The 22,126-nt window shown below is 35.0% G+C and overlaps 1 protein-coding gene across 1 annotated transcript in view; it reads left to right on the top strand.

Annotated features, from left to right (window-relative positions):
• Positions 1–11,554: 11,554 nt before the first annotated feature.
• LOC310753932 (protein PAXX-like) overlaps positions 11,555–22,126 on the top strand; it is a gene marked incomplete at both ends in the record, with an annotated part of 27,346 nt that continues 16,774 nt past the window's right edge. The window contains one exon of the mRNA XM_083595274.1: positions 11,555–11,566. Within this exon, the coding sequence (XP_083451400.1) occupies positions 11,555–11,566 (12 nt within the window). The remainder of the gene's footprint in view (positions 11,567–22,126) is intronic.

The raw sequence follows: 22,126 nt of genomic DNA on the forward strand, positions 1-22,126 counted from the left end.
CCAAAACCCACTGGCTCATGGGAGTTGTAGTCCCAAAACTATCCGGCCCTGTTAGCAAAGGATCATGGGAGTTGGAGTCCCCAAAATAACCGCTCCGTTAGCTAAGGATCATGGGAATTGTAGTCCCCAATACCACTGGCCTTATTAGCAAAGTACTGCTCCCATTAGCTAAGAATTATGGGAGTTGGAGTCCCAAAACACACTGGCTCATGGGAGTTGGAGTCCCAAAACTATACGGCCCTGTTAGCAAAGGATCATGGGAATTGGAGTCCCCAAAACAACCAGCCCTGTTAGCAAAGGATCATGGGAAATGGAGTCCCAAGACTATCTCCTCCCGTTAGCTAAGGATCATGGGAATTGTAGTCCCCAAACCCACTGGCTCATGGGACTTGGAGTCCCCAAACAACCAGCCCTCTTAGCAAAGGATCATGGGAGTTGTACTCTCAAACCCAGTGGATCATGGGAATTGGAGTCCCAAAAGCAACCAGCCCTGTTAGCAAAGCATCATGGGAAATGGAGTCCCAAGACCATCTCCTCCCGTTAGCAAAGGATCATGGGAGGTGTAGTCCCCAAAACCAACTGTTCCCATTACCTAAGAATTATGGGAGTTGGAGTCCCAAAACCCACTGGCTCATGGGAGTTGGAGTGCCAAAACAAATGAGCCCTGTTAGGTAAGGATCATGGGATTTGGAGTCCCAAAACTAACTGCCTCCATTAGCTAAGGCTCATGGGAATTGTAGTCCCAAAGCCCACTGGCTCATGGGAGTTGGAGTCCCCAAAATAACCGCTCCGTTAGCTAAGGATCATGGGAATTGTAGTCCCCAATGCCACTGGCCTTATTAGCAAAGTACTGCTCCCATTAGCTAAGAATTATGGGAGTTGGAGTCCCCAAACCCACTGGCTCATGGGAATTGTAGTCCCAAAACAGCCTGACTCATGGGAGTCGGAGTCCCAAAACTATCCGGCCCTGTTAGCTAAGAATTATGGGAGTTGGAGTCCCCAAACCCACTGGCTCATGGGAATTGTAGTCCCAAAACCCCACAGCCTCATGGGAATTGGAGTCCCAAAGGCCACCAGTCATGTTAGCAAAGCATCATGGGAAATGGAGTCCCAAGACTATCTCCTCCCGTTAGCCAAGGATCATGGGAATTGTAGTCCCCAAACGCACTAGCCCTGTTAGCAAAGGATCATGGGAATTGTAGTCCCCAAACGCACTAGCCCTGTTAGCAAAGGATCATGGGAATTGTAGTCCCCAAACCCACTGTCTCATGGGAATTGTAGTCCCAAACCCCACTGGCTCCTGGGAGTTGGAGTCCCCAAACCCACTGGCTCATGGGAGTTGTAGTCCCAAAATGCACTGGCTCCTGGGAGTTGGAGTCCCAAAAATATCCGGCCCTGTTAGCAAAGCATCATGGGAAATGGAGTCCCAAGACCATCTCCTCCCGTTAGCTAAGGATCATGGGAATTGTAGTCCCCAAACCCACTGGCTCATGGGAATTGTAGTCCCCAAACCCACTGGCTCATGGGAGTTGGAGTCCCAAAATCCAGTGGCACTGTTAGCTAAGGTTCATGGGAGTTGGAGTCTCAAAACTATCCGGCCCTGTTAGCAAAGGATCATGGGACTTGGAGTCCCCAAACCAACCAGCCCTGTTAGCAAAGGATCATGGGAGTTGTAGTCCCAAAACCCACTGGCTCATGGGAGTCCCGAACCCACTGGCTCATGGGAATTTTAGTCCCAAAACCCCACAGCCTCATGGTAGTTGGAGTCCCAAAACTAACTGATAAAATCGCCGTCCCGGGTGCGAATTTCGCGGGGTTTTCGAGGGAAGAAATGGCAGAGAAAATCGGAATTTTCTGTTCTTACCCCCCAAAATAATAAAATTAAATAAGTAACCAAATAATAAAATTGCCGCCCTGGGTGCGAATTTTCTGTTCTTACCCTGAAAAATTATTATTATTATTATTATTATTATTATTATTATTATTCGGTGCTTCACTCCTTTAATCCATTTTTTCTGGGACTCCGATCTCTTCCTTCAAACAACCTGTTCTTACCCTGAAAAATATTAAAAATATTAAATATAATAATATAATAAAATTGCCGCCCTGAGTGCGAATTTTCTGTTTTTGCCCCGAGAAATAATAAAAATACCCTGAAAAATAATATATTAAATCATAAATCATAAAATTGCCGCCCCGAGTGCGAATTTTCTGTTCTTGCCCCGAAAAACAGTAAAAATACCCTGAAAAATAATATAAATATTAAATAATCAATAATAAAATTGCCGCCCCGAGTGCGAATTTTCTGTTTTTGCCCCGAAAAACAATAAAAATACCCTGAAAAATAATATAAATATTAAATCATAAATCATAAAATTGCCGCCCCGAGTGCGAATTTTCTGTTCTTACCCCGAAAAACAGTAAAAATACCCTGAAAAATAATATAAATATTAAATAATAAAATTGCCGCCCCGAGTGCGAATTTTCTGTTCTTGCCCCGAGAAATAATAAAAATGATGTAAATAATAAAATCGCCGCCACGGGTGCGAATTGTGCGGGATTTTCAAGGGACAAAAAGGCGGGGGAAATTCAGATTGAAATGAAAATCATCGAAAATGAAATAATAAAACCGCCGCCCCGGGTGCGAATTTTGCGGGGTTTTCGAGGGACAAAAAGGCGGGGAAAATTCAGATTTAAATGAAAATAATAGAAAATGAAATAATAAAATTGCCGCCCCGGGTGCGAATTTTGCGGGGTTTTCGAGGGGAGAAATGGCAGAGAAAAATCAGATTTAAATGAAAATATATACTGGGGTTGGGGAGGGGGAAATCCATATTTTTGAGGCCAGAGCTGTTTTTTCTACCGCTAGGAAGGGATATTTTTCTGCAAATTCTCCTGAGTTTGGGTCTTCATTTATACTTTTGTAGCAACACACTATTTTTATATAAATGTCGTCGCCATGGGGGGGGGGGAATGTTCCGGAATATTGTACTGTATTTAAAACACATAAAGAAAATGTTATCTACTGTCACGCTTGCTGTGTGTGAATAAACTGAGACTCGAACTCGTCTCCCGGTGTGTCTTTTCGCCTCGTTTATTATTATTATTATTATTATTATTATTATTATTATTATTTATTTTGCTGTTCTGATTCCTATTATTTATTTATATAAGCTATATTTTTTATTTATTTAAATTTATATTTATATATTTTTTATTTTTATTCTTATTTCTATAAATTATATTTATAGCTGATTGCTACTATAATTCTTATTTATTTTGCTATTCTTATTATTTATTTCTATAAACTATTCATATTTATATAAATTTATATTTATATTAATATTATTTTTATTCTTATTTCTATAAATTATATTTATAGCTTATTGCTACTATAATTATTATTTATTTGGCTATTCCTATTATTTATTTATATAAACTATTTATATTTATATAAATTTATATTTATATTTATTTATTTTTATTTCTATAAATTATATTTATAGCTGTTTGCTATTTTAATTCTTATTTATTTTGCTATTCTTATTATTTATTTCTATAAACTTTATATTTATATAATTTTATATTTATTTTTATTTTTATTTTTATTTCTATAAATTATATTTATAGCTTATTGCTACTATAATTATTATTTATTTTCTTATTCTTTTTATTTATTTCTATAAATTATATTTATATACACTATATATACCAGATAAATAGATACATAAGAAATATATACATACCTACCTACATATATATATACTAGATCGATACGTCTATAGATAGATATGGCTATAGAGTCATAGATTGATAGATACATCAAAAAATATAGATACGTACAGACAGACAGACATATATACTAGATAGATTGATAAACACATAAGAAATATATAGATACATACATATATATATATGTATATACTAGATAGATAGCTACATCTATAGATTGATAGATAGATAATAAATATATAGATACCTACCTACCTACCTGCATATATATATACTAGTTATGTCTATAGATAGATAAGAAATAAATAAATACCTACATACATATATACCAGATAGATAGATAGATAAGAAAGATATAGATACCTACATATATATATATATATATATATATATATATATACACTAGATCGATACGTCGATAGATAGATGATAGATAGATAGATAGATAAGAAATATATAGATACCTACATACATACATATATTCCAGATAGATAGATAGATACATAATAAATATATAGATACCTACATACATATATATATATACTAGATCGATACTATAGATAGATAGATACATAAGAAATATATAGATACCTACATACATACATATATACCATACATATATACATATATAGAAACCTACATAGATAAATACATAGATATACTAGATAGATATGTCGAGAGATATATAGATAGATAGATACGCCTATAGATTGATATAGATAGATAGATAATAAATGTATAGCTACATTTATAAATGTATAATTTATACAAAATATATGTATAAATGTATACCTACCTACATACATATATACTAGATGGATAGATGCATACATACATACATACATACATACGAAATATATAGATACCTACCTACCTACCTACATATATACTAGACAGAAATAGAGATAGATAGATACGTCTATAGAGTATTGATAGATACATTAAAAAATATAGATACGTACATACATACAGACATGTATACTAGATATATAGATAGATAAGAAATATATATATATACCTACCTACATATATATACATAGATAGATAGATACATAAGATATATATATATATATATATATATATATATATATACACACCTATTTTATATATATATATATATATATATATATATATACACACACACACACATATATATATACATATATATAATAGATAGATAGATAGATATGTCTATAGATAGAGATAGATAGATTGATTGATTGATTGATACATAAGAAATATATAGAAACTTACTTACATACATAAATACATACATATATATTAGATAGATAGATAGATAGATAGATAGATAGATAAGAAATATATAGATACCTACCTACCTACATAAATACATATATACTAGATAGAAAGATGGATAGATGCATCAGAAACGTATAGATACCTACATACATATATACATATACATATATACATATACACCGGATAGATAGATAGGTCTATAGATGGATAGATAGATAGATAAGAAATATATAGATAACTACATACATACAGATATACTAGATGGATGGATACGTCTATAGATAGAAATATATAGAAACCTACATACATAAATACATACAGATATACTAGATAGATAGATATGTCGATAGATATACAGATAGATAGATACACCTATAGATAGATAGATAATAAATGTATAGATACCTACCTACCTACCTACATAAATACATATATACTGCATATATATACATATATACTACATATATACTAGATATACTAGATAGAAAGATGGATAGATGTATCAGAAATGTATAGATACCTACATACATATATACATATACACCGGATAGATAGATACGTCTATAGATGGATAGATAGATAGATAGATAGATAATAAATATATAGAAACCTACATACATACTAGATAGATAGATACGTCTATAGATAGACATGTATAGAAACCTACCTACCTACATATATATATATATATATATATATATATATATATATATATATATATATATACTAGATCGATACGTCTATAGATGGATAGATAGAAATATATAGAAACCTACATACATAAATACATACAGATATACTAGATAGATAGATATGTCGATAGATATATAGATAGATAGATACGCCTATAGATTGATATAGATAGATAGATAGATAGATAGATAGATAGATAGATAATAAATGTATAGCTACATTTATAAATGTATAATTTATACATAATAAATGTATAAATGTATACCTACCTACATACATATATACTAGATGGATAGATAGATACATACATACATAAGAAATATATACATACATAAATACATACATAAATACATACATACATATATACTAGATAAATATATCCAGATAGATAGATTAACACATAAGAAATGTATAGATATGTACATACATATATACTAGATAGATAGATAGATACGTCTATAGATACATTGATAGATTGATAGATACATAAGAAATATATAGATACATACCTATATATATATACTAGAGAGTAGATATGTCCAGTCAGATAGATTGATACATAAGAAATGTATAGATACGTACATACATATATACTAGATAGATAGATAGATAGATAGATAGATAAATTGATAGATATGTCTATAGATATATTGATAGATACTTCTATAGATACCTTTATTGATAGACACATAAGAAATATATAGATACCTACATACATATATACTAGGTAGACAGATAGATACATAGAGATCGATAGATACATAAATTGATAACACCCATAGGTGATAGATATAGATAGATACGTCTATAGATACACGGATAGATTGATAGATACATTAAAAAATATAGATACGTACATACGTACATCAATGCATATATACTAGAGAGAGAGAGAGAGAGATAGGTACGTCTATAGATTGATAGACACATAAGAAATATATAGATACCTACCTACATAAATACATATATACTACATATATATACATATATACTACATATGTACTAGATAGAAAGATGGATAGATGCATCAGAAATGTATAGATGCCTACATACATATATACATATACACCAGATAGATAGATACGTCTATAGATGGATGGATAGATAGATAAGAAATATATAGATACATACATACATACATACAGATATACTAGATGGATCGATACATCTATAGATAGATAGAAATATATAGAAACCTACATTGATTGATTGATCTAGATTGATTGATTGATAGATATAGATAGATGATAGATAGATAGATGATAGATAGATAGATTAGAAATAGATGATAGATAGATAGATAGATAGATAAGAAATGATAGATAGATTGATAGATAGATGATAGATAGATAGATAGATAGATAGATAGATAGATAGATATAGATAGATAGATAGATAGATACTAGATAGATATGTCCATAGATCGATAGATAGATACATAAGAAATGTATAGATACCTACCTACCTACATATATACTAGACAGAGATAGAGATAGATAGATAGATAGATAGATAGATACGTCTATAGAGTCAAAGACTGATACATACATAAAAAAAGATAGATACGGACATACATACAGACATATATACTGGATAGATAGATAGAGAGATAGATAGATGCATAAGAAATATATATATACCTACCTACATACATACATATATACTAGATAGATAGGTACGTCTATAGATAGATAGAGATTGATTGATTGATACATAAGAAATATATAGAAACTTACATACATAAATACATACATATATATTAGATAGATAGATAGATAGATAAGAAATATATAGATACCTACATACAGATATACTAGATAGATAGATATGTCTATAGATAGATAGATAGAGATTGATTGATTGATTGATTGATTGATACATAAGAAATGTATAGAAACTTACATACATAAATACATACATATATATTAGATAGACAGACAGACAGATAGATAGATAGATAGATAGATAATAAATATATAGATACCTACATACAGATATACTAGATAGATAGTCTATAGATTGATAGATACATAAGAAATATATAGATACCTACCTTCATACATACATATATACTAGATAGATAGATATGTCTATAGATAGATAGATAGATAGATAGAGATTGATTGATTGATTGATACATAAGAAATGTATAGAAACTTACATACATAAATACATACATATATATTAGATAGATGATAGATAGATAGATAGATAGATAGATAGATAGATAAGAAATATATAGATACCTACATACAGATATACGAGATAGATAGTCTATAGATTGATAGATACATAAGAAATATATAGATACCTACCTACATATATACATATATACTAGATAGATAGATACGTCTATAGATAGATAGATAGATAGAGATTTATTTATTGATTGATTGATTGATAGATACATAAGAAATGTATAGAAACTTACATACATAAATAAATACATATATATTAGATAGATAGATACGTAAGAAATGTATAGATACCTACCTACATAAATACATATATGCTAGATAGAGATGATAGATAGATAGATAGAAAGATAGATAGATAAATAGATACATCTATAGATTGATTGATTGATAAATAGATAGATAATAAATATATAGATACCTACCTACCTACCTATATACGTATATATTAGATAGATAGATAGATACGTCTATATATATATAGATACCTACCTACATACATATATACTAGATAATAGATAGATAGATAGATAGATGATAGAGATAGATAGATAGAGATAGATAGATAGATAGATAGATACGTCTATAGATTGATAGATTGATAGATTGATAGATTGATAGATAAGAAATATATAGATACCTACCTATATACGTATATATTAGATAGATAGATAGATAGATAGATAGATAATAAATGTATAGATACCTAGCTACCAACATATATACTAGATAGAGATGATAGATAGATAGATACGTCTATGATTGATTGATAGATAGATAGATAAGAAATATATAGATACCTACCTACCTATATACGTATATATTAGATAGATAGATAGATAGATAGATAGATAGATAGATATAGATAATAAATGTATAGAACATATATACTAGATAGAGATGATAGATAGATACATCTATAGATTGATTGATTGATTGATTGATAGATAAGAAATATATAGATACCTACCTACCTATATACGTATATATTAGATAGATAGATAGATAGTTAGATATAGATAATAAATGTATAGATACCTAGCTACCAACATATATACTAGATAGAGATGATAGATAGATAGATAGATAGATACGTCTATAGATTGATTGATTGATTGATTGATAGATAGATAAGAAATATATAGATACCTACCTACCTATATACGTATATATTAGATAGATAGATAGATAGATAGATATAGATAATAAATGTATAGATACCTAGCTACCAACATATATACTAGATTGAGATGATAGATAGATAGATACGTCTATAGATTGATTGATTGATTGATTGATAGATAAGAAATATATAGATACCTACCTACCTATATACGTATATATTAGATAGATAGATAGTTAGATATAGATAATAAATGTATAGATACCTAGCTACCAACATATATACTAGATAGAGATGATGATGATGATAGATAGATAGATAGATAGATAGATACGTCTATAGATTGATTGATTGATAGATAGATAGATCAGAAATATATAGATACCTACCTACCTATATACGTATATATTAGATAGATAGATAGATAGATATAGATAATAAATGTATAGATACCTAGCTACCAACATATATACTAGATAGAGATGATAGATAGATAGATAGATAGATAGATAGATAGATAGATAGATAGATAGATACGTCTATAGATTGATTGATAGATAGATAGATAGATAGATAGATAGATAGATAGATAGATAGTTAGATATAGATAATAAATGTATAGATACCTAGCTACCAACATATATACTAGATAGAGATGATATAGATGATAGATAGATAGATAGATAGATAGATAGATAGATAGATACGTCTATAGATTGATTGATTGATTGATAGATAGATAGATAAGAAATATATAGATACCTACCTACCTACCTATATACGTATATAGTATGTGGGAGTCATAAAGCCATAGCAGAGGCTTCTAATCTTCCAGGGTGACCCCTGACCTCGTGACCAAGCGTTACTCCAAGCTTGACAATGTATTGGAACGTATAGACGTGAAATAGGATAGGAAACCAGGATAGGATAGGACAGAAGGATAGGATAGGAGGATAGGATACAATATATGATAGGAAACCAGGATAGGAGACAAGGATAGGATAGGAGGATAGGATAGGAGACAAGGATAGGAGACAGGGATAGGATAGGAGGATAGGATAGGATAGGAGACAAGGGTAGGATAGGAGAATAGGATAGGAGAGGAAACAAGGGTAGGATAGGAGAATAGGATAGGAGAGGATAGGATAGGAGGATAGGATAGGAGACAAGGATAGGAGACAGGGATAGGATAGGAGGATAGGATAGGATAGGAAACAAGGGTAGGATAGGAGAATAGGATAGGAGAGGATAGGATAGGAGGATAGGATAGGAGACAAGGATAGGAGACAGGGATAGGATAGGAGGATAGGATAGGATAGAAGGGTAGGATAGGATAGGAAACCAGGATGGGAGACAAGGTTAGGATAGGAGGGTAGGATACAATAGGAAAGAAGGATAGGATAGGACAGAAGGATAGGATAGGAAACCAGGATAGGATAGGAAACAAGGATGGGAGGCAAGGTTAGGATAGGAGTGTAGGACACAATAGGAAACCACGATAGGGTAGGAAACAAGGATAGGATAGGAGACAAGGATAGGATAGGAGGATAGGATACGATTGGAGAGAAGGATAGGATATGATATGAGAGGAAACAAGGATAGGATAGGAGGATAGGATACAATATATGATAGGAGACAAGGATAGGAGACAGGGATAGGATAGGAGGATAGAAGGGTAGGATAGGATAGGAAACCAGGATGGGAGACAAGGTTAGGACAGGAGGGTAGGACACAATAGGAAACAAGGACAGGATAGGACAGAAGGATAGGATAGGATAGGAAACAAGGATAGGATAGGACAGGAAACAAGGATAGGATAGGAAACAAGGATAGGATAGGAGGATAGGATACAATATATGATAGGAAACAAGGATAGGAGACAGGGATAGGATAGGAGGATAGGATAGGAGGATAGAAGGGTAGGATAGGAAACCAGGATGGGAGACAAGGTTAGGATAGGAGGGTAGGATACAATAGGAAAGAAGGATAGGATAGGACAGAAGGATAGGATAGGAGACAGGGATAGGATAGGAGGATAGGATAGGAGACAGGGATAGGATAGGAAACAAGGATAGGATAGGAGACAGGGATAGGATAGGAGGATAGGATAGGAGACAAGGATAGGAGACAGGGATAGGATAGGAGGATAGGATAGGAGACAGGGATAGGATAGGAGAATAGCTTAGGATAGGAAACCAGGATAGGATAGGAAACCAGGATAGGATAGGAGGATAGGAGGATAGGATAGGAGACAAGGATAGGAGACAGGGATAGGATAGGAGGATAGGATAGGAGACAAGGATAGGAGACAGGGATAGGATAGGAGGATAGAAGGGTAGGATAGGACAGGAAACCAGGATGGGAGGGAAGGTTAGGATAGGAGGATAGGATACAATAGGAAAGAAGGATAGGATAGGATAGGAAACCAGGATAGGATAGGACAGAAGGATAGGATAGGACAGGATAGGAAACAAGGATAGGATAGGAGACAAGGATAGGAGACAAGGATAGGATAGGAGGATAGAAGGGTAGGATAGGATAGGAAACCAGGATGGGAGACAAGGTTAGGATAGGAGGGTAGGATACAATAGGAAAGAAGGATAGGATAGGACAGAAGGATAGGATAGGACAGAAGGATAGGATAGGAGGCTAGGATAGGAGACTAGGATAGGATAGGAGGATAGGATAGGAGGATAGAAGGGTAGGATAGGATAGGATAGGATAGGATAGGATAGGATAGGATAGGAAACAAGGATAGGAGACAGGGATAGGAGGATAGAAGGGTAGGATAGGATAGGAAACCAGGATGGGAGGCAAGGTTAGGATAGGAGGGTAGGACACAATAGGAAAGAAGGATAGGATAGGACAGAAGGATAGGATAGGAAACAAGGATAGGAGACAGGGATAGGATAGTGTCTTTATTTTATGCTAAGCAGCGCCATTTGTGACGGCTGGCTCCGACAGGCAGTTCCTCTTTTTTTTCCATTTTTGGGCCATTAATATCCAATAAATAAATAAATAAATAACAAAGCTCCGATAAATATCTTTAAAATAATAATAATAATTAATATTCTTGCCGCTGGAAAAGTTTGTGATCCCTTCTCTTGATCTCTCTTCCTCTTCTTCCTAACAAAAAGGCTTCTGGGTTTTTTTTTGGACCAACGTCTATTTCGACATCTTTTTTCAACTCCTGACATCTCGTTTCCCAGAAACCCTTTTTTATTTTTACTTTTTAAATAATTTTTTCTTAGGGTTTGACAAAAGGAAAAAGTCAAAATCTACAGAATAGAAAAAGAGAAACCACAGGTAAAAATGGACCATACAAAAAAGAAAACGCACCAAATACACAAAAAACAGCTAATTAAGGGGGAAAAAAGAAATTAAAAAGATAAAACAAATCCATTTTTCTCAAATTCGTATGCTTGTATCCTTGAACTCCTCACACCTCCCCCCTTTTGTGTTCCCATTTACATCCTTAATTCAGCAAATTCTTACCCTTTTTCAAATATCTTAACTTTGTGTCATAACATATTATACCTCAATATTTTCAACCATTTATCAATACATTTTTTTTACATAATCTTGTTAACTTTTGTCACTAGTTACCACCACTAGTTACCTCATCCGTCTCCTGAGGAATCTCTACGTGGGACAAGAAGCTACAGTTAGAACTGGATCTGGAAGAACGGATTGGTTCAAAATTGGGAAAGGAGGACGACGAGGCTGTATATTGTCTCCCTGGTTATTTAACTTATATGCAGAATTCATCGTGCGAAAGGCTGGGCTGGATGAATCCCAAGATGGCCGGAAGAAATATCAACCACCTCAGATATGCAGATGACCCAACCTTGATGGCAGAAAGTGAGGAGGAATTAAAGAACCTTTTAATGAGGGTGAAAGAGGAGAGCGCAAAATATGGTCTGAAGCTCAACGTCAAAAAAACGAAGATCATGGCCACTGGGCCCATCACCTCCTGGCAAATAGAAGGGGAAGAAATGGAGGCAGGGAGAGATTTGACTTTCTTGGGCTCCATGATCACTGCAGATGGTGACAGCAGTCACGAAATTAAGAGACGCCTGCTTCTTGAGAGAAAAGCAATGACAAACCTAGACAGCATCTTAAAAAGCAGAGACATCACCTTGCCAACAAAGGTCCGTATAGTTCAAGCTATGGTTTTCCCAGTAGTGATGTATGGAAGTGAGAGCTGGACCATCAAGAAGGCTGATGGCCGAAGAATGGATGCTTTTGAATTCTGGTGCTGGAGGAGACTCTTGAGAGTCCCATGGACTGCAAGAAGATCCAACCTCTCCATTCTGAAGGAAATCAGCCCTGAGTGCTCACTGGAAGGACAGATCCTGAAGCTGAGGCTCCAAGACTTTGGCCACCTCATGAGAAGAGAAGACTCCCTGGAAAAGACCCTGATGTTGGGAAAGATGGAGGGCACAAGGAGAAGGGGACGACAGAGGACGAGATGGTGGGACAGTGTTCTGGAAGCTACCAGCATGAGTTTCACCAAACTGCGGGAGGCAGTGGAAGACCGTCACATATGAAAAAACGACCCTTCTTTTTCTTTACCTTTCCAACCCTTGTTACACGTTTTGAACATTTTTGGCTAACTTTACGGGTGTAATATACCATTTTCGTCAGATTCTCCATGCAGGAAATTTCCTATTTCCATTCCGTACTTTTTTCCCAATCAGCCAACTGTATGTTATAACCGAAATCTCTGGCCCAATGTATCATAACCGACTTTATCTCCGACTTTATTTTATTATATATAATATAATAAAATAAAATAAATTTTTTTGCTGCAAAAAATCCTGTCCTATCTCCTGAAGGACAGGATTTTTTGCAGCAAAAAAATTATTATATTATATTATATTATATTATATTATATTATATTATATTATATTATATTATATTATATTATATTTTCATTTCATTTCATTATTTTATTTTATTTTATTTTATTTTATTTTATTTTATTTTATTTTATTTTATTATTTTATTTTATTTTATTTTATTATTTCCAATAAATACGATTCCAACGTTTGCAAACAGTTGGAATAGAAAATGATTGCAGCCACTGTTGCACAGAATTTTATTTCCTGCATTTGCAACCTCTGGCACATTGGATTCCACATCTGCAAAATCTTTTTGCAGGCAAAAGCAGCAGAAATTCAATTGCAATCTCCCAGCTCCCCCTGCAGGCCGCTCTGTGCAAATCTCCCAGCAGCCCTTGGGGCCGGCGCAAAGGATTCTGGGCCTCGTAGTTTTGCAAGCGGCTTGCTGCTTTGCAACCCGATTGCATTTCTCCCTCGGGTGCAAATGGGAGGAACGGGGACCGTGCAATTGGTGCAAAGCGAAGGAGAGGATTATCTCTGCTTTTGCAGCAGCAAAAGCGACGGATCGCTCAGTTTCCAGTGAGTTGCAAAGTGGAATCGGGAAGATTTGCAGCAAAATCAGCTGTTTTTTTGCAGCTTTGCAAACTTCCGGGTCTTTGCATGAAAAATTTCTGCACCTTTGCAAAGTCCTGGCTCTTTGCAATTGCAGATTATTCCAGTCCCCGCTGCAAATGATTTTATAATCTGCTTTTGCTTTATTTTATTTTCATTTTCCCCTCTGCTTTTGCACATTTCCTGCTGTTTGCCATAAAAAGCAACCGTTGCAAATGCAGATCATTGCAAAGAATTGTATTCTCTGCTTTTGCAAACTGGTTCCCCCGTTGCAAATAATTTTATCTTCTGCTTTTGCACATTTTCTGTTGTTTGCCATAAAAAGCCACCGTTGCAAATGCAGATTATTGCAAATAATTGTATTCTCTGCTTTTGCAAAACTGGTTTCCCCGTTGCAAATAATTTTATCTTCTGCTTTTGCACATTTTCTGCTGTTTGCAAGAAAAAGCGACGCTTGCAATCAGAAATTTTAATTCTGCACCTTTGCAAACCTTCTGCTGTTTGCAATAAAAAGAGAGGCTTGCAACCAGAAACGATTATTCTGCCCCTTTGCAGAATTCCTGCAATTTGCAATAAAAAGCGGCGGTTGCAATCGGAGATGATTTCAGCCATTTCTGCATTAAATGTTATTCTCTGCATTTGCAAACTTTCCGCTGTTTGCAATAAAAAGCAGCGCTTGCAATCGAATTTTATTCTGCACATTTGTAAAACCTTCCGTGTTTGCAATAAAAAGCAATGGATGCAATTGGAGATTCTTGCAGCCGCCGTTGCATGAAATTTTATTTCCCGCAATTGCAAACTTTCTGGCGCTTGCAAACAGGATCAACGGTTGCAATTGGAGATGATTGCAGTCTCCGTTGCAAATCATTTTATTCTCTGCATTTGCAAGCTTTCTGCTATTTGCAATAAGAAGAAACAGTTGAAATTTCCATCCCCATTGCAAATAATTTTATTTTCCGCATTTGCTGTTTGCATTAAGAATCAACGGTTGCAATTGGAGATGATTGCAGTTCCTGTTGGAAATCATCTTATAATCTGCTTTTGCAGATTTCCCGCTGTTTGCAATCAGAAGCAACAGTTGCAATAGAAAACGATTGCAGCCACTGTTGCGCAGAATTTTATTTCCTGCATTTGCAAACCTTCCGGCGCTTGCAATCGAAAGCAACGGTTGCACGAAAATCCGTTCTGCCCATTTGCAACGTTCTGCAGCTTTGCAAACTTCCGGCTGTTTGCAATCAGAAGCGACAGTTGCAATTGGAGATGATTGCAAATAATTTTATTTTCCACATTTGCAAACTTTCTGCTGTTTGCAATAAGAAACGACAGTTGCAATTGGAGATGATTGCAAATCCTTTTATTTTCTGCTTTTGCACATTTCCCGCTGTTTGCATTAAGAAGCAACAATATTGCAAATAATTGCGTCCTCTGCTTTTGCACATTTCCCGCTGTTTGCATTAAGAAGCAACAATATTGCAAATCATTGCATCCTCTGCTTTTGCACATTTCCCGCTGTTTGCCTTAAGAAGCAACAATATTGCAAATCATTGCGTCCTCTGCTTTTGCACATTTCCCGCTGTTTGCATTAAGAAGCAACAATATTGCAAATAATTGCGTCCTCTGCTTTTGCACATTTCCCGCTGTTTGCAATAAAAAAGCGACGCTTGCAATGGGAGATGATTGCAAATACTTTTATTTTCCGCTTTTGCAAACTTTCTGCTGTTTGCAATAAGAAGCGACAGTTGCAATTGGAGATGATTGCCGTCCGACTTGCATGGAAGTTTCTTTGCAAGAAGAAAAATAATTTATTGAAGAAGAAGAAGAATTTATTTGCAATAAGAAGCGGCGATTGCAATTGGAAATTACTTCAGCCATTCTTGCATGGGATTTATTCTCCATATTTGCCAAATTCCCGCAATGGTTGCAATGCGAGATTCTTGCAGTCTCCATTGCAAATCATTTTATTCTCCGCATTTGCAAACTTTCTGCTGTTTGCATTGAGAAGCGACAGTTGCAATTGGAGATGATTGCAAATAATTTTATTTTCCACATTTGCAAACTTCCTGCTGTTTGCAATAAGAAGCGACAGTTGCAATTGGAGATGATTGCAAATAATTTTATTTTCCGCAAGCTAATTATTGTTACATGTCCGTGGCAAATCATTTTATTCTGAGCATTTGCAAACTTTCTGCTGTTTGCATGAAAAAGCAGCAATTGCCATTGGAGATTATTTGCAAGAATTGGAATAAAAAGCAAGACTTGCATTCGAAAATTCTGCTTCCCATAATTTTATTTTCCACATTTGCAAACTTTCTGCTGTTTGCATTAAGAAGCGACAGTTGCAATTGGAGATGATTGCAAATAATTTTATTCTCCACATTTGCAAACTTCCGGCTGTTTGCAATCAGAAGCGACAGTTGCAATTGGAGATGATTGCAAATCCTTTTATTTTCTGTTTTTGCACATTTCCCGCTGTTTGCATTAAGAAGCAACAATATTGCAAATCATTGCATCCTCTGCTTTTGCATATTTCCCGCTGTTTGCATTAAGAAGCAACAATATTGCAAATAATTGCGTCCTCTGCTTTTGCACGTTTCCCGCTGTTTGCATTAAGAAGCAACAATATTGCAAATAATTGCGTCCTCTGCTTTTGCACATTTCCCGCTGTTTGCAATAAGAAGCGACAGTTGCAATTGGAGATGATTGCCGTCCGACTTGCACGGAAGTTTCTTTGCAAGAAGAAAAATAATTTATTTAAGAAGAAGAAGAATTTATTTGCAGTTTGCAATCAGAAGCGGCGATTACAATTGGAATTTTATTCTCCATATTTGCCAACTTCCCGCAACGGTTGCAATTGGAGATTATTGCAGTCTCCGTTGCAAATCATTTTATTCTCCGCATTTGCAAACTTTCTTCTGTTTGCATTAAGAAGCGACAGTTGCAATTGGAGATGATTGCAAATAATTTTATTTTCCACATTTGCAAACTTTCTGCTGTTTGCATTGAGAAGCGACGCTTGCAATTGGAGATGATTGCAAATAATTTTATTTTCCACATTTGCAAACTTTCTGCTGTTTGCATTGAGAAGCGACGCTTGCAATTGGAGATTATTGCAAATAATTTGATTTTCCACATTTGCAAACATTCTGGTGATTGCAATAAGAAGCGACGTTTGCAATTGCAGTTTATTGCAGCCGCTGTTGCACAGAATATTATTATTATTATTATTATTATTATTATTATTATTATTATTTCCGCATTTGCAAACTTTCTGTTGTTTGCAATCAGAAGCAACAGTTGCACCCATTGCAAATAATTTTATCTTCTGCTTTTGCACATTTTCTGCTGTTTGCAATAAAAAGCAACCGTTGCAAATGCAGATGATTGCAAAGAATTTTATTCTCTGCTTTTGCAAACTGGTTTCCCCGTTGCAAATCATTTTATTCTGAGCATTTGCAAACCTTCCGCTGTTTGCAAGAAAAAGCAAAGGGAGATTCTGATTCTGCACGTTTGCAAACGTCCCGCTTTTTGCAAGAAAAAGCGCGGCTTGCAATCAGAAATTATTATTCTGCCCCTTTGCAGAATTCCTGCAATTTGCAATAAAAAGCGGCGGTTGCAATCGGAGATTATTGCAGCCATTTCTGCATTAAATGTTATTCTCTGCATTTGCAAACTTTCCGCTGTTTGCAATAAAAAGCAGCGCTTGCAATCGCCGCTTTGTGGAATTTTATTCTGCACACTTGTAAACCTTCCGTGTTTGCGATAAAAAGCAACGGATGCAATTGGAGATTCTTGCAGCCGCCTTTGCGTGAAATTTTATTTTCCGCAATTGCAAACTTTCTGGCGCTTGCAAACAGGATCAACCGTTGCAATGGGAGATGATTGCAGTCTCCGTTGCAAATCATTTTATTCTCTGCATTTGCAAGCTTTCTGCTATTTGCAATAAGAAGAAACAGTTGAAATTTCCATCCCCGTTGCAAATAATTTTATTTTCCGCATTTGCTGTTTGCATTAAGAATCAACGGTTGCAATTGGAGATGATTGCAGTTCCTGTTGGAAATCATTTTATAATCTGCTTTTGCAGATTTCCCGCTGTTTGCAATCAGAAGCAACAGTTGTAATAGAAAATTATCGCAGCCACTGTTGCACAGAATTTTATTTCCTGCATTTGCAAACCTTCCGGCGCTTGCAATCGAAAGCAGCGGTTGCACGGAAATCCATTCTGCACATTTGCAACCTTCTGCAGCTTTTTAATTGTTGCAATTGGAGATTATTGCAAATTATTTTATTTTCCGCATTTGCAAACTTTCTGCTGTTTGCAATAAGAAGCGACAGTTGCCATTGGAGATGATTGCAAATAATTTTATTTTCCGCTTTTGCAAACTTTCTGCTGTTTGCATTAAGAAGCGACCATTGCAATTGGAGATGATTGCAAATCCTTTTATTTTCTGCTTTTGCACATTTCCCGCTGTTTGCCTTAAGAAGCAACAATATTGCAAATCATTGCATCCTCTGCTTTTGCACATTTCCCGCTGTTTGCATTAAGAAGCATCAATATTGCAAATAATTGCATCCTCTGCTTTTGCACGTTTCCCGCTGTTTGCATTAAGAAGCAACAATATTGCAAATAATTGCGTCCTCTGCTTTTGCACGTTTCCCGCTGTTTGCAATCAAAAGCAACGCTTGCAATGGGAGATGATTGCAAATACTTTTATTTTCCGCTTTTGCAAACTTTCTGCTGTTTGCAATAAGAAGCGACAGTTGCAATTGGAGATGATTGCCGTCCGACTTGCATGGAAGTTTCTTTGCAAGAAGAAAAATAATTTATTTAAGGAGAAGAAGAATTTATTAGCAATAAGAAGCGGCGATTGCAATTGGAAATTACTTCAGCCATTCTTGCATGGGATTTATTCTCCATATTTGCCAAATTCCCGCAATGGTTGCAATGCGAGATTCTTGCAGTCTCCATTGCAAATCATTTTATTCTCCGCATTTGCAAACTTTCTGCTGTTTGCATTGAGAAGCGACAGTTGCAATTGGAGATGATTGCAAATAATTTTATTTTCCACATTTGCAAACTTCCTGCTGTTTGCAATAAGAAGCGACAGTTGCAATTGGAGATGATTGCAAATAATTTTATTTTCCGCAAGCTAATTATTGTTACATGTCCGTGGCAAATCATTTTATTCTGAGCATTTGCAAACTTTCTGCTGTTTGCATGAAAAAGCAGCAATTGCCATTGGAGATTATTTGCAAGAATTGGAATAAAAAGCAAGACTTGCATTCGAAAATTCTGCTTCCCATAATTTTATTTTCCACATTTGCAAACTTTCTGCTGTTTGCATTAAGAAGCGACAGTTGCAATTGGAGATGATTGCAAATAATTTTATTCTCCACATTTGCAAACTTCCGGCTGTTTGCAATCAGAAGCGACCGTTGCAATTGGAGATGATTGCAAATCCTTTTATTTTCTGCTTTTGCACATTTCCTGCTGTTTGTATTAAGAAGCAACAATATTGCAAATCATTGCATCCTCTGCTTTTGCACGTTTCCCGCTGTTTGCAATCAAAAGCGACGCTTGCAATGGGAGATGATTGCAAATACTTTTATTTTCCGCTTTTGCAAACTTTCTGCTGTTTGCAATAAGAAGCGACAGTTGCAATTGGAGATTATTGCAAATCATTGTATTCTCTGCTTTTGCAAACTGGTTCCCCCGTTGCAAATCATTTTATCTTCTGCTTTTGCACATTTTCTGTTGTTTGCAATAAAAAGCAAGAGTTGCAAATGCAGATCATTGCAAAGAATTGTATTCTCTGCTTTTGCAAACTGGTTTCCCCGTTGCAAATAATTTTATTCTGGGCATTTGCAAACCTTCTGCTATTTGCAATAAGAAGCGACAGTTGCAATTGGAGATGATTGCAAATCATTTTATTTTCCACATTTGCAAACTTCCTGCTGTTTGCATTAAGAAGCGACAGTTGCAATTGGAGATTATTGGAAATCATTTTATTTTCCACATTTGCAAACTTCCTGCTGTTTGCAATTGCAGATTATTCCAGTCCCCGCTGCAAATGATTTTATAATCTGCTTTTGTTTCGTTTTATTTTTATTTTCCCCTCTGCTTTTCCACATTTCCTGCTGTTTGCAAGAAAAAGCAACCGTTGCAAATGCAGATCATTGCAAAGAATTGTATTCTCTGCTTTTGCAAACTGGTTTCCCTGTTGCAAATCATTTGATTCTGAGCATTTGCAAACCTTCCGCTGTTTGCAATAAAAAGCAACGCTTGCCATTGGAAATCATTGCATGAAATTTTATTTTCCGCTTTTGCAAACTTTCTGGTGCTTGCAATCAGAAGCGACGTTTGCAATTGCAGTTTATTGCAGCCGCTGTTGCATTAAATTTTATTTTCCACATTTGCAAACTTTCTGTTGTTTGCAATCAGAAGCAACAGTTGCACCCATTGCAAATCATTTTATCTTCTGCTTTTGCACATTTTCTGTTGTTTGCAATAAAAAGCAACGCTTGCAATCAGAAATTTTTATTCGGCACATTTGCAAACCTTCTGCTGTTTGCAATAAAAGGCAGAGGGAGATTATGATTCTGCACCTTTGTTCTGCTGTTTGCCGTAAAAAGCAACCGTTGCAAATGCAGATTAAATAAATATATTTATTCTCTGCTTTTGCAAACTGGTTCCCCCGTTGCAAATCATTTTATCTTCTGCTTTTGCACATTTTCTGTTGTTTGCAATAAAAAGCAATGCTTGCAATCAGAAATTTTTATTCGGCGCATTTGCAAACCTTCTGCTGTTTGCAATAAAAAGCAAAGGGAGATTATGGTTCTGCCCCTTTGCAAATGTCCCGCTTTTTGCAATAAAAAGCGGCGGTTGCAATCGGAGATGATTTCAGCCATTTCTGCATTAAATGTTATTCTCTGCATTTGCAAACTTTCCGCTGTTTGCAATAAAAAGCAGCGCTTGCAATCGAATTTTATTCTGCACATTTGTAAAACCTTCCGTGTTTGCAATAAAAAGCAATGGATGCAATTGGAGATTCTTGCAGCCGCCGTTGCATGAAATTTTATTTCCCGCAACTGCAAACTTTCTGCTGTTTGCATTAAGAAGCGACGCTTGCAATTGGAGATGATTGCAAATCATTTTATTTTCCACATTTGCAAACTTTCTGCTGTTTGCATTAAAAAGCAGCAATTGCAATTGGAGATGATTGCAGAATAATTTGATTTTCCACATTTGCAAACTTCCTGCTGTTTGCATTAAAAAGCAGCAATTGCAATTGGAGATGATTGCAAATCATTTTATTTTCCACATTTGCAAACTTTCTGCTGTTTGCATTAAAAAGCAGCAATTGCAATTGGAGATTATTGCAAATAAATTTATTTTCCACATTTACAAACTTTCTGCTGTTTGCAATAAGAAGCAGCAATTGCAATTGGAGATGATTGCAAATAATTTTATTTTCCGCATTTGCAAACTTTCTGCTGTTTGCATTAAGAAGCGACAGTTGCAATTGGAGATGATTGCAAATAATTTTATTTTCCACATTTGCAAACTTTCTGCTGTTTGCATTAAAAAGCAGCAATTGCAATTGGAGATTATTGCAAATAAATTTATTTTCCACATTTACAAACTTTCTGCTGTTTGCAATAAGAAGCAG

This window comes from Podarcis filfolensis (genome assembly GCF_964270895.1).
Source record: "Podarcis filfolensis genome assembly, chromosome: Z".
Lineage (NCBI taxonomy): Eukaryota > Metazoa > Chordata > Lepidosauria > Squamata > Lacertidae > Podarcis > Podarcis filfolensis.